Genomic DNA, 13,563 nt, shown 5'->3' on the forward strand with positions numbered 1-13,563 from the left:
GGGTCAGGCTGATCGCTTCCTTAATCTCTTTTAGGGAGATGGGGCGTTCCAAATCTTTCTGGGCCGCCTGATCCACCGTGGGGAGGCGCACTCCGCCCCTGTCAAGTAGAGCAGTGACAGTCAACCTGGGAGTGCGTGCCATGTATACTTGTCTATAATATGCAGCAAAGGTATTTGTCATTGCCGTAGGAGCACGGTGCACCACTCCAGCTGTGTCGACCACCTCCGGAATGATGCGGTTCGCTCTGGGGTACGTGGCCAACCTGTGCAGTATCGTCCCATTTTTGTCCCCCCAGCCGTATACTCTGGCCACCGAGGACTGCCAGAGGAGCTTGGCCGCATCCAAGGATAATTGCCTGATTTCGCCTTGAATAAGGGCCAGTTGCCGAGCCCGGGGGGCATCCTCCGATATGGAGAGAAGCTGCTCCAATCGAAGCACCTGCGCTTCCTTGGCTGTGATTTCCTGCAGCTGCGCTTGTCTCCGGATTTTTAAGTTGACGTTTTGCGAAGCCCCTAACGGTCGCCTTCCCCGCCTCCCACAGGGTACCCGGGGATGACACCGACCTGTTGTTAGTGTCAAAGTATCGGGTAAGTTCCTTCCCAACCTCTTTCTTGAAGTCCTTATCCTGGAACCAGGCAACCATTCTCCAAGTTTGACAGGCCGCCCGGGGGGGAGCCCCCGGACTAAGAAGGATCAGGGAGTGGTCGGAGATGCCCCTAGGGAGGATACGGACCCCCACTATCTGAGAACAGTCAAGCGTGGGAACAAAAATCGCATCTATGCGGGCATGGGTGTGGTGGGCCAGAGATGTGTGCGTGAATTGGACAGTATGCGGGTGCCAAGTGCGCCGCGCACCACAAAGCCCCAGGGACTTGTTCCATCGTCGGAACTGCTTCGCATTCGTTACCCGGGTCGCCGAAGGGGGCCCTGACGTATCAAGGGTTGGGGCTAAGACTGCGTTAATGTCGCCCGCAATGATCATATTACCTGCAGGCATGTTGTGTAGCAGGGAGGCTGTGCGTGTCAGAGTGGTCGCAAGCAAGGAGGGCTGGCGTATAACGGCAAAAGAGTGAGGGATGTTACGGATAACGACCCACATACCGCCACAAACGAGCCGTGGGGGTCATGCACCACCTGGGAAAGAACAAAGGGCAGGGAACACCTCAGGAGGATTGCCACCCTGCTTGAGCCCCTGGAGAAGCCAGAGTGCCAAACCCTGTCATAGCCATACCGAGCCAGGAAAGGGCAACAATTACCCAACAGGTAAGTTTCCTGAAGCAGGAGGATGTCTATGTGGAGACGCTGCGCATTCCTTGAAACCGCTGTACGCTTGTGGCGGTCCAACAGACTGTTGACATTCCACGACAAAACGTGGAGGGATCCCGTGGGGAAGGTATTATCCGTCATGGTAGAGTGCACCTGGTCTAGGCAGAGCGCGTGGTTTTGCGTGTGCATACGCGCCCAAGCACCAAGGGTATTGCATGTGGGTACAGAACACGGGAATCCACCAGTCCCACCCACCAGTGCTTTGTGTTAATCCATGCTGGCTGAAACAAAAAACAATACATACTAGAACAACATAACTGACAAAACCATCCCGAACCCACCCCTCAACCCCACCCTACACTTCAAGAACAGAAGCATCTGTCATTCCCCAATCAACAATAACACCCAGTTTATCGGGCGAACAACCAAACTAAAACGCTTGGGAATAGGGAAGCGTGGAGGACCCCTCCTCTTGCGTGGATGCTTAATGACAAAGATCAACGGGAAGCTGGATACAGATCAGGAACTGCATGGCGTCTCCGCCCGCTGCCCGGCGGACAGAGGACGGCTCAAGCAGGGTCCCTCAGCAGAGTCGAGCTACAAGAGAGGTCTGTGTCCAGGATGTCACTCACAGAGGGCCGGGTTGCGGCAAATCTGTCGTCCTGCCGGCCAGAAGATCCAGAGCGCCTTCCAGGCAATGCTCCCTCCTCAACCTGGATGGACTGTCGTGCTTAACCTTACCAAAGGAGAGCCTCTGGCCCTGAACCTCGCGGGTGTAATCCGGGAAGATCATAATGACGCAGTTTTCATGTAGGAGCTGATTTTGGCTTCAGCTAGAATGATGTCACGGTCTTTGAAGTGAAGGATCCGCATTGCTCTGCTCTTTTTGGAAGCACATACTTGTGCTTGTGGCAGCATCCACTTTTCGGGAGCGAGCAGCAGCGCGCCACAAGCATGCACGCACCACTCCCGGGCCAGCAAACATACGATTGCGTGTGTTTTGCTTTTACTGTGACAAGTACGCGTGTGCTTCAAAATAGCAGCATTAATTGTTCACTCGTGCACGGCTATCATTTACTCTGTGCTTTTACTGCGCTCACACTGCCGCCGAAGCAGAAAAGGAAACATCTCTCCCTGCATGCACTTGAGGCATGCTTGTAGTCCGTCCCTGCCTGCACGCATTTGAAGCAAGCTAGTCATCTGCATGTTTTTGGTTTGTCCAGTATTTGATTTATTCTTTTAGTACCAGCACTCATTTCAAGTGCGTGAGGTGTATTCTTTTTGTACACGCACTTTTGTTTTCCCTATTTCTCACAGTTCTATTTTACTCTAACTCCTCCTTCCGCCGACCCCTCCCCTTGTTACTCTGTGAAACTCTGATCCGGTGGATGACCGCATCTTCCCATGTTCAGACTGTCTCAGAAACATCCGTCGGAGCTTCCTGGTGCGCCGCTCCCTTCATGATATTTGCAGCCGACACCGATAGTTACATATCTGAAATGAAATCGTGAGCTAATGCGATAATAAATATAACATCACTAACCACCATTCTAAGATGGCACTGCAACGGGCTCAAACCATGGTTGGTACATGACGAATCTTGGGCTGGTGGTTGTCTGTGCGACCCAATTCATCTTCTCTGCCACGGAATAAAACCTTCCCCATCCAAGATTTATTATGGAAATAAATACAAGAGGCTCGCGAGCCAGAGTTGTAAACAGACTTGTGCCAAAATATAATTTCTCCTAAAGGCATTAACTCCCCCTCCCCTCCACCCTTGCAGAAAGCTGGAGTCCGGCTACAGGACAGACGGACATACCTGCCTTGTTCACACACCAAATGTAGGGGTAAACATTTAACCAACACTACTCAGTGAGATAACAGCATGCTTTTCATGTTTGTGAGCTACCTGTAGATGACTCAGTCGACTAGCTGTGCCGTCCCCTCCCCTCATCCATCTATGACGGCGATATAAAAAAAAGAACCTTTAGGATTTGCACGTTATTCACATATTCAAATCTATTAATGTTGACCTTGAACCCTCATTTCTTGAGTGCTAATCTAATGTTTAGCTCTTCATCAGAAATCGCGTTATTGTGGAAAATCCCTCCACCTCCCTGTGCCACAAAAAGTTAGTATTTAATCAGAAGCAATTCGGTAAACTAAAAACTAAGAGTCCAGTGTACTCCTACCAACCACCACCAGGTAATCACATTCGTTTTTTCCCCCCAATCTTATTTCAGCTGGAACAATGTACTACGGGCAGCAACTTATCTTGTATTTTCAAGTCTGGGAGCAGCAGCGAGTGTGGAGACCAGGAAATGTCAGCCTCCCCTTTCCGACATCTCACAAAGATGAGACCTCCTCCTTCTCCCTTCTCCCCCTCCCGCCCAGCTGGCAGCAGGCCCTGCTTCCTATCAGCTCGGCGGCCTCCTCCCGATTACGCTCCTTGTTTGTTTTCTTTTCTCAACTCGGAGATGAGCGGATCATCCTCAATTCCTTTCCGTGGGCAGAAAAACAAGCATTGGCATAGCCAATAGATCTCGCCTTTTGGGCATTATAAGTATTTAGTTATGCAGCACAATATCCTTCCTGCAACATCAACTGTTGCATGGCTAAACACTTATAAGTTCCCAAAGGCGAGACCTAGTGGCTATGCCAATGCTTGTTTTTGTATTACGTCTACTATAGCAGTCATGTTTTTTCTGAAAAAAATCTCAGAATGTAATAAAGTGTACGTTTTTTGACATTCCTATTAATATGCGACTAAAGATCCTCACATGTCTTGCCTTTGGCATCATCACTAAGCAAATATTATGTAAATGGACACCAAATGGATTAAATACCATTCGCGGTCTCTAGGACTGAGAACCACCAGCTGAATGACACAGTTGGCATGACTTTCTTTGATGCCACACAAAACACAAAATTAGAAATATTTGCGTTTTAGTTCCCACGCATAACGAAACAGTGCACCAGAATGGACCACAAAGTCAATAGCATTCTTCATTAATTCTGAAGATTGTAAAGATGCTTTCAGTATAACATCTAGCAAGTGGCAAGGCTCTCTTACAGGAAAGTACTTCAGCTCAGGTATAGATTTTGACTGGTCATCACACAACTTTTTCATATAAGTAGCTGAATTATTGCAACTACAAACAATATCATTCCAATCTTTGTTAAAGTTGGTAAGAACTTTTTTCAGCAGCATTCCAAGTGACATTGCATTCCATGTTTTCCAAACGCCTGGTGTCATGTTTCCGCCATTATCTAAGATGCTTGGTGACAGCACTCTTTTCAAATATACCGGTCACTACACCTAGCTTTGAATGTTTAAAGCCTGGGGTGTTTGGCAATTCACCTAATGCTGAATCGCTAGAAAAGGGGACTGATGTATTAAAGGGTTTAACCCATTCACTGTCTGTGGGTAAATGGGATGGTACAAACTGATAAAGATTCTTATGAAACGAGCAATTTTAACTGTCGGTGAAAGAATCAAACATAGCCAAAATATAAAATATGATTTTGATTTTTCCTGATTCTCTACAGTTTATAAAATAATTAAATAAGACCTAAACATGCTTCTAAAACCTGCATCTTCAGACCACAGACCACAAAACTGAAAACAGCAAAAAGAAGAAACAACAATATTTTAGTGACATCCCTAAACAACAAAACTCAAGCAGAATAAGGTTAGCCCAGTATTTCTTGCTGCTGCCTTGTATAACAAAGTTACATTGTATTGGCCCCTTCAGGAAGAAATATAAATTACTTTCACTCACCTTTTCCTTTCTTTGAACAGCATTTAGTTTGTGGTTGTGAAGATGTTTTTTCTGTGTTTATATGTTTACACTGGTGAGGGCTATTTTCCTTTCGGTGGGGTTTTATCAGTTATTAAAGGTTTAAAGCTAAAACAGGCTAGCCTACTTATTTGCTACTAATGATTCCATTTGAAGTCTCTGTACAAGGCTGAAAGGATTATGCAATGCTGCTCAGCTGAAATGGAGGATGAGTATGAAGGTGGAAGGGAAAGTAGTTTTGTTGATATGTAGAAGTAATGGTAGACGCATTCTGCGTTTTATCACTCATTTGGCTGTGTGCATCAATAAATATCAATTTCTAAAAAATAAAACGACAAGTACTGAGATTAAATACAGCTAGTAATGTCTGCTTGGGTCTAACACCACAACAGGTAAGAACGAGTAAGTAATTTCAGCTAATAGTGCCAATTAAGTTCAGCCATGTCAAGGATGAAGGCAGGCGACTGCTTTTCATCTGCGAATGCTTATCCTTTCCTTGGGAGTCGGTTCAATAGTCCGATCGGGTAGAAAAGGAGATTAACAATCCAAGGGGGACTGTGGTTCTGAGCTGGTACTGCTGGGATGGGAGTGTGCATCCACACATGGTCATAATCTGGATGCCTCTACTAGGACACTGATGGTTCGCTATAAAGACAAAAGGCTATTTCAAGGCGGCAGCCATTGGCTGGGTGGAGGAAAGATTTCAGAAAGTTAGCACCCAAGTGCATCTTAAAGCATATCTTTAACAACTGCCACAAGACACAGGTATAAGATACGTAGTACTGAGAGTTGTGAGAACAAAAGCAATCGTAGAGGGCAATACAGATCTGTCAAAATCCATAATCATAATATGATGAAATGCCTAGTACTCACCTCTTTTTCATCTTTCTGATTTCAAGGCAGTATAATACATAATACATATTATGCACTCCCTAAAGTTGAATGGTGACAAGACCGAGGTAATGGTACTAGTCCGGAATCCCGAGCTTTGGTGACCCAAACACTGGCCTTTTTTAGTTGGTACTCTTCCTGTTCCCACTCACAAGGAGAAGAACCTTAGTTTTTGGTTACATTCAAATCTATCCACGAAGCCCCAAGTGTCCAAAAATTGCCTCCTCATGCTTTGCCACCATGAGGTAGCTTAAAAAGATCCTATGGGTACTTCCCTTCTTGGCCCAGAGAACTGTCATCCAGGCCATGATTATGTCTAGGCTGGATGATGGAAATATATTCTATCTGGGAATACATAAGACTGTGATCAGACACCTTCAGGTAGTTCAGAATTCCTCCGCCATACTCTTGTTCCGGCTACTAAACACTCCTCCTAGTCCGGCCTTCTTCAGGACCTCCATTGTCTAACAGTGGACAAGCGCACGGAGTTTAAGGCACTCTCCTATATGTATTAAATCCACTCTAGCTCAGGGCATTGGTATCTGCAAAACCTTGTCACCCCCAACACCCATCCTGTACCCTGTGTTCAAGCAATCTTTCTCTTTTTACAGTTCCTAGAGTTAGTCGAGTTTGGATGGGTGGCCACTCCTTCTTGGTAAGTGATCTCAGACTGTGGAAGGCTCTCCCGGAATCACTACAACGCTGTACCTCCCTACTAGCCTTCCGCAGGGAGCTAAAAACCTTGTTATTTTAATCTTCCACTCCATGCAGAGGAGCCATAATCTAGCTAATTCCAGTATCACTCCTGAAGCTCTTTAGTCTTCCACCTAGGTACAGGGTAGCTATGTGCTATATAAGAATGCAATAATAATAATGGACTTGATCTACTAACTATTGGGACTAGACTTCACCCACTGGCTGACGGTGTGACTGAATGAGTTAGAGAAACTTGAGCCTTTCGAGCACAGAAAACATTATCAAGAACAATTCAGGAAGCAGAAAATAAAATCAGAAATCTGTACACTGATTTAGATCTCTAATTTATTATTAAATTACATTACAAAAGCTTTTCTTATACACATGGAAAATAGACATTAGGTGAAACAGCAGGAATACTTACAGAGGCAATAAAATAAAGCAAAGTCCCAATAAACCAATTTAGAAGTAAACAATTAAACAATTAAAAAGTGCAGTGTAAGGGGGTTATAAAGTAGTTACAATGATCTTAAAATGTTATGTGAGATTTACCTTTAGACTTGGGATCGAATTGAACCATTTCACTCTTCCTCTAAGATCCAAGCACACTCCTACACCAGTAACATGGCAGCAACATGGCTGGAACTCTGTCCACAAACTCCAAAGCAAGAGACGCAGACACAAAAGAGTTAGTGTGACCCCATTGGTGACCACTTCAAAACGGGGGGATTTTTTCCTTCACAAAGTGGAACTTTCAGGCACATAGAAGCCACTCTTACTGATCAATCTAATCCTCCCAATTTCATTTGCACTGCTGTTCAGCCCTTCAAAAACGTAAAACAAGGTCCTACCAATTTTGCCTCTAGAATCAAGAGCTCATTGGATAGCTTAGTTACTGGCATGATATTTTACCAGCACAGGGCCTAATAATTCAGACAACTGCTTCTACAAACCCATCTATCGGTGTGTGGACTTTCTTCTCACGTTTCGTTAACACAGGCTCGCAGGTTTAAGTGCATGAAATTAAATGTCCTTTTTCCCGTATTAAAGGACAGAAAATTAGACTCTTATTAACACTGATTTGCAGACCGCTAACTTGGGAGACTTAGAAATGTAAGAAAAAATGCACATTTTAGGGAGACAATGCCACGAATTATTTATCACTTCGATCCAAATAGTCTCGTCTCTTAAAACACCATTGTTGGAGCGATTACAGCAAATATGTATCTCCTCCAACAGAAGTAGTAAGCAAATCAGTTTTCCTTTCCATTTGAGAAACAACTGAGCCTTTACTTATAGATGATTCACAGTGAGTGACAGTAATGAAAATCACAAGCCACAAAGGTAACACGTAGGAGAATAAGTGTCACACACAGGCACAAGAAACTAGTTTAACACAGAAAAGGCAAGGACTTGATGAGGTGCCAGCAATTGTTATGCTTTGATATCCTCGAACCTTACTTCAAGGCATGTAGCAGAGCTCACCACGAACGTCTCTCGCCAATGTACCAACACTGTGGGGTGCAATGATCCTTAGAGTTCAATATCTAAGTTTAAGCCACATAATCAAAATAGGGACATTAAAACAGGATTCCGCGGTGATCATACTTTCGGAATAAGCACATATTTCAAGGACAGTATCTTTAAAAAAAAGTGAACTTTTTGGGGGTTTGGAGCATGGACACATCTTGTTCATAGCACAGACATGTCTTGAACACATTCAGGAAGTAAATAAATGGTGATGCACAGCTAATGTTGGTGCGGTCTACTGCAACTTGGACATCTCATTCCCCACACGCTAGTTTTCAAAAGGCTATCAACAGAATCTGTCTGCAGATTACAGCATGTGCTTAACTGACCAGAATGCTAACGGCAACCTGCACTGCACTGACCCCGGTAATTCTGCAAGCGATTCACTTCTTCAAGAGGTAGGCCGCACACTCCACCAATTTATGGTCCCTGGTATCTGCAACGGTAGGAGAATACCAATGCATTTATGCCACATGTTTAACTAATTATTTAGGAAAAAAAGAAGTTGTGCTGTTGTGTACACTACCTCTTAAACCAGCTCCAGCAGTATTTCACGTGTTCAGAATATGTATCCGTTGACCCTTTCTGACAATTACAAAACGTGGAGACAGGTGAAGGGTGACAAAAGATTTTTCTCATTGGTAATAACTATAGGAAAGTGCCTTGAAGTGATCTTTTGAACCCTGCTGACACACAGTACACTATATTAAGCAGCCACTCCCTGAGACCAACCAAGCAAAGGAAGTAAACCTCAACGAGAAATCTCCTTCCAATGAGCCTTATCATTAAAGTGCTATGTCCTACCAAGTGGCGCTCTTAATATTCTTTATGGTAAACAAAATATTTTGATTGCCAACGAGTTAAGCAGTAAGGTAAGAGGAACTGAAGTCTACTGAAGCTTCATGTGTTACTGTCTTGCCTTCAGAACAGCTTTGTTAAATAGAAGGTTGGAGGGTTTCCAGTTAACCAACAAACGTTGCCAGAGGGGAAAAATATAGAAATCTTATTTTTACAACATTAACAGATATGCCTTCCAACCAAGAAAGGATCTAACCCAGAACAAAGACCGTATAGTTACATAATGTACAGCACTGAAAGTTTTCTTAAGAGGATACATTTATAACGAGTATTCAGTTTTCATTATGAACTGGACCTCGTAAGTCAACGGATCTGGGCAATGATGAAATAAGTACTGCTACCACCTAGAACAATTAGATTTATTTCAGCAGGTCTCATTTATTTTACATATAAAGAATTGGTTGCCAGCCACCCAATGAAGACAGTGTTGCTCCTTCTTGGCCCTTCCTCCTCCCTTTTTATATTTCAAATACTTAATTTAGCCCTGCCCACAAAGCTGTGTAGAAACACGTGAACACCTGAGAGGCCACTCCGCTTTTTACAACTGTAGCCAATCTCCATTTTGCCCTCAGTCTTTGCTACTAAATGTGGATGCAGCAGAAAAAACAAGTTCCAGAATGTATCTCGATTGCCTTCCACTAGTGTGCGTGCAGAAACGTAGTCATGTGCCCGAAATTAAAGGAAGACAGAGTCAGTTCTGAAACAGACTGCCAGCGTCGAGTTACCAGAAACCCGTGCTTTTGCACAGCGTAGAACCCCCAGAGTTGAGAGGTCTTTGAAGTGTGGGGTTAGACACAGGTCTTTGATCTAAACAGACAGACACTGATCCTGTTTCTTATAAACTGAAGAACAGGTTTCTGCTTTTAAGTAAATCGGTTTAAAACCATGGTGCTTACTGTACATATGCAGCTTTTCTTTTTGAGAGGGTAATCAAACACATACCCTGATCATTTTCCCCCATTATGTGTACCTGAAATGCAGTAAGAAAGTTTGGAAAGTCCATACTGCTGGGACTGTGGATACAATTTGTATTCTATTCAAGATAGCACAAATATCCCAGCTATCTTTCAGCAGTAGGAGGAATACACGCGAGTGAGATCTGTGCCACATATTACATATCTACAAGAATTGAATGGCCATACCTCTTCCTCTCAGCCTGGTTTCAAATTCTCCTACAAACTAAAACATTAATTGCTTCAATAAGTTTTACATTCTTTAAACCATTCTGCCATGCTGGGAAGAGGGATGTGAAAGGTAGATGCTGTGTCCACAGTTCTCCTTGTGACATCGCAAGCCAAAAACTACTTGTCAGATTTGATGAGCATCAGTATTTGCCTATAAATGGGATTCAGATATTTGGGTAAAATCAGCCGCCGAGAAGGTGAAGGAATAAATTTACAATTCTTTAAAATCCATAACTTAAAATAAATTGAAACAAAAATGTGGGTGTTCCACGTACACTGGATGAATCCCATTTACAGAGTAATGCTTTGGAGCCCCGCTCTATCAATTGGCCTGAATGTTTTATATCAAGGCTCACAAAGATGTAAACAGAATCCTGGAAGATGCTGGGCTTGGCTTCCAGTCTTCATATGGAGGTGTCTGGACTGCCGACAAACTTCTTTATCCTTCCCGCTCCCAGCTTTGCCTGGGAGGGGGCAGAGTTCATGGGGGTTGTTCTCCATCAATGGAAGGCGTAGAGCAAGAGAAGAATGGTGCAAATACCGACCACAGCTCCCAGGATGAGGGAATCCCGTCGCTTCCGCAGATTGATCCTCTGAATCAAGTTGTTCACAGCGGGAAAACGATCTGAGAGAAACTTTGTTAAGATGTTAACAAAATGAAGAATTATAATTGTCAAGATTGCCAGATAAGTGTTCTAAGTCTGCACTACACACATTATTACTCGCACCAGGAGTCCGCACTGCTCCGCATTCATGCTGCCTGCCACCTTTCAGAAAAAACGGAAACCTTCTGAGATAAAAGACAGGATGTCATGCTGGGGCATCTCACCTGCTCCGCATCACTTCTCCAGGCGGTAGGTAAGGTGGGCACCAAAATAATTCCTCTTCACTAACCCTGTTGACCAACAATTAGCAAGAAACAACTTAGCTTCCCCCTCTCAAACTTCTTAAGCTTTCCTCAAAAAAGGATGAATCACCAACCTCTCAAACTTCTTAAGCTTTCCTCAAAAAAGGATGAATCACCAACAAATAATTTATTTCTTTAATCTCAGTGCTGGGTGTTTAAGGAAGATTTGTAAAATTTAATATTTGTTAATATTCCAAATTTGACAGAATGAGAAGACCATTTTATAGAGGGTTAAGGGGTTCCTCCAACCAGTGAGTTCTGGGGAAAATATGTGGCGAACAGTGTATTTGGGGCTGGTAACATCGACCAAAATGGGACTACGCTTTAAAGATTTTCAAGGATTCCTTCAAATTAATCTTTTAGAGAAGCGTACCAATTAGTGCATTTTAAAGCACACATGACCAATACCTCTAAAAGCATAAAAGGATTTATATACAATTGAGTAAAGGGATTTACACCAGGCTTTCGGCCTCATGGAGCCAAAGCCTCTGTAGCGGTAGGCCACTTAAGCCAGCGCTTGAGTCTTGTTCTTGAATGCTACACTAGGGTGATCCTCCTCCCTCTGGAACCAGAGTGCCTCATGCAGAGCAGGACCAATGAGGATTCTTCACTCGGAAGGTAGCATAAGGTCTTGGGAAAGATGAGGTTGGATGACTGGGCAGACAATGGTGGGGACGTATTTTAACACTGGGTAACAACTTTACATTGAAATTTTCATGTTACTAATTAGGCTCTAGTTTTACTTTTTTTCCCCCTGTAACAATTCGAAATTAAGAAATGAAGTAAAAATAAATTTACCATTAAATGTATCCAGCAGGAACAAAACCCATGGGAACTGTGTGCAGGCGCAGAATGCTCAGAGTTGGACTCAAACAGATGCTGCTTTCTGATAGTCGAGACTATTAATATTTCATGAACCACCACCAGCAGGGCCAGCTCTGCTCCTTAGCATCTGTTCCAGTATCTGCTGTCTAAAACATCTCTGTTCTGTACAGCAACCACATTTAAACTCGAAAGAAAAACATGCAGACTGATTCACTCCACCACACCAACTACACAAAATAAAACAAAACACTAGAATTTATTATCAAAGAGACATAGTGTAATCTGGATCACGTGACGTGCAGTTCGTAGACAGATCAGCTCTAGGAGAACTACGCAGATAAGTGTGTTCCCATCTTCCCATTCCACAGCATGGCTTTTGAGAAAAGGATACTTGCCAGCGTATTCATTTTGCTCTGTATGGTTTTCAACATTCCCCGCTGCGACGTCATGTTTTCTTTCGTTGCCATGGCAATGCTGAAATACAAAAGTGGGCAGTCCGTGATTTCACATTTTAGTTTTATTATTCTTTTTGCATATGAAACAACTAGCACTCCACCATGGCATAACAAAGAACCCCTATTCCCCGTGTTCGGCCATCCACGCACCTTATCCTCATCTCATTAGTGTTCACTTCTGGGAACTGTGGATATTTTATGAAACTGTACGTCTATTGTTTCTCCAATACATTCTAAATCAGTTATGCTTATTTCTTTCGAGCATCATTTCTTTTCTTGTCTTGTGGTAATCATCCAATATCTCGATTCCTCAAGAATAAGCAACACGTCTTGGGACATAGCAGTTCCTTGGAGCCTCTACTTTGGGGGAAGGGAGTGGAGGAGGGCAGGGCTTGGGGGGCGGTGGGGATGGGTGGGGGATGGTGCAAGCATTATCACCTCTGGGCATTTCGCTATACAGAACCCTGACACTTTCTCAATAGTTTTGAGCACTCACTCCCAATATGGGTGCCATTTTCTACAAGACCATAATTCATGAGTAGGCGCACCAAGCAATTTCCCTGTTTCCCCTACAACACATTGAGCTTTCCGAGTGAAATGTTCGTTTCAGTTTGTTTGGGTGTAGTACCTATAGAGTATTTCGAACAGAGTTTCTCCCACCCCACACGAGTAGCTACACTATTAGACCTTCTTAGTATACTGTTGCACTACTTAGCGCCCAGGGCTATTCCTAGATATTTTTCGCAAGTATTCAGGAATGGTAATTTGCCTGTCTTTACTATGGCTATTTAAATTGTGTAGATGGGAAATATATGTCATGTCTCTTATTGTAATTCAAGACATCATTTTGAAATGGAGTTAATGCACTTGTCTCTCCTCCTCTGACTAGGGGGCTCTGGACTCCATGTCATATTTGGATATATATGTAGTGTCCCAGTTCCGAGAGTTGTCTATTCATCCGAGCTGCCAATGTTTATTTCCACATATTGGCGAAAAGGAGAAGGATTACGTCAGGCTCAACTGAATTCCCACAGGGTCCCAAACCCAAAGGGTAGCGCTTGTGACAGGCAAAATATAAAGCTGTGAATTTCCGGGAGTCGATGGTATCGTCCATAAATAACCTCCCCTTATTATCCAGAGACTTTTTTAC

The 13,563-nt window shown here is 43.7% G+C and overlaps 1 protein-coding gene across 1 annotated transcript in view; it reads right to left on the reverse strand.

The window, feature by feature from the left end:
• Positions 1 to 6,981: 6,981 nt before the first annotated feature.
• GOSR1 (golgi SNAP receptor complex member 1) overlaps positions 6,982 to 13,563 on the reverse strand; it is a 468,207-nt gene continuing 461,625 nt past the window's right edge. The window contains exons 8-9 of the mRNA XM_078680012.1: positions 12,350 to 12,432; positions 6,982 to 10,851 (exon numbers count right to left, since the gene is read on the reverse strand). Of these exons, the coding sequence (XP_078536138.1) occupies positions 10,727 to 10,851; positions 12,350 to 12,432 (208 nt within the window). The 3' untranslated portion in view covers positions 6,982 to 10,726. The remainder of the gene's footprint in view (positions 10,852 to 12,349; positions 12,433 to 13,563) is intronic.

The sequence above is a fragment of the Lissotriton helveticus genome, chromosome 3_1 (genome assembly GCF_964261635.1).
Source record: "Lissotriton helveticus chromosome 3_1, aLisHel1.1, whole genome shotgun sequence".
Taxonomy (NCBI): domain Eukaryota; kingdom Metazoa; phylum Chordata; class Amphibia; order Caudata; family Salamandridae; genus Lissotriton; species Lissotriton helveticus.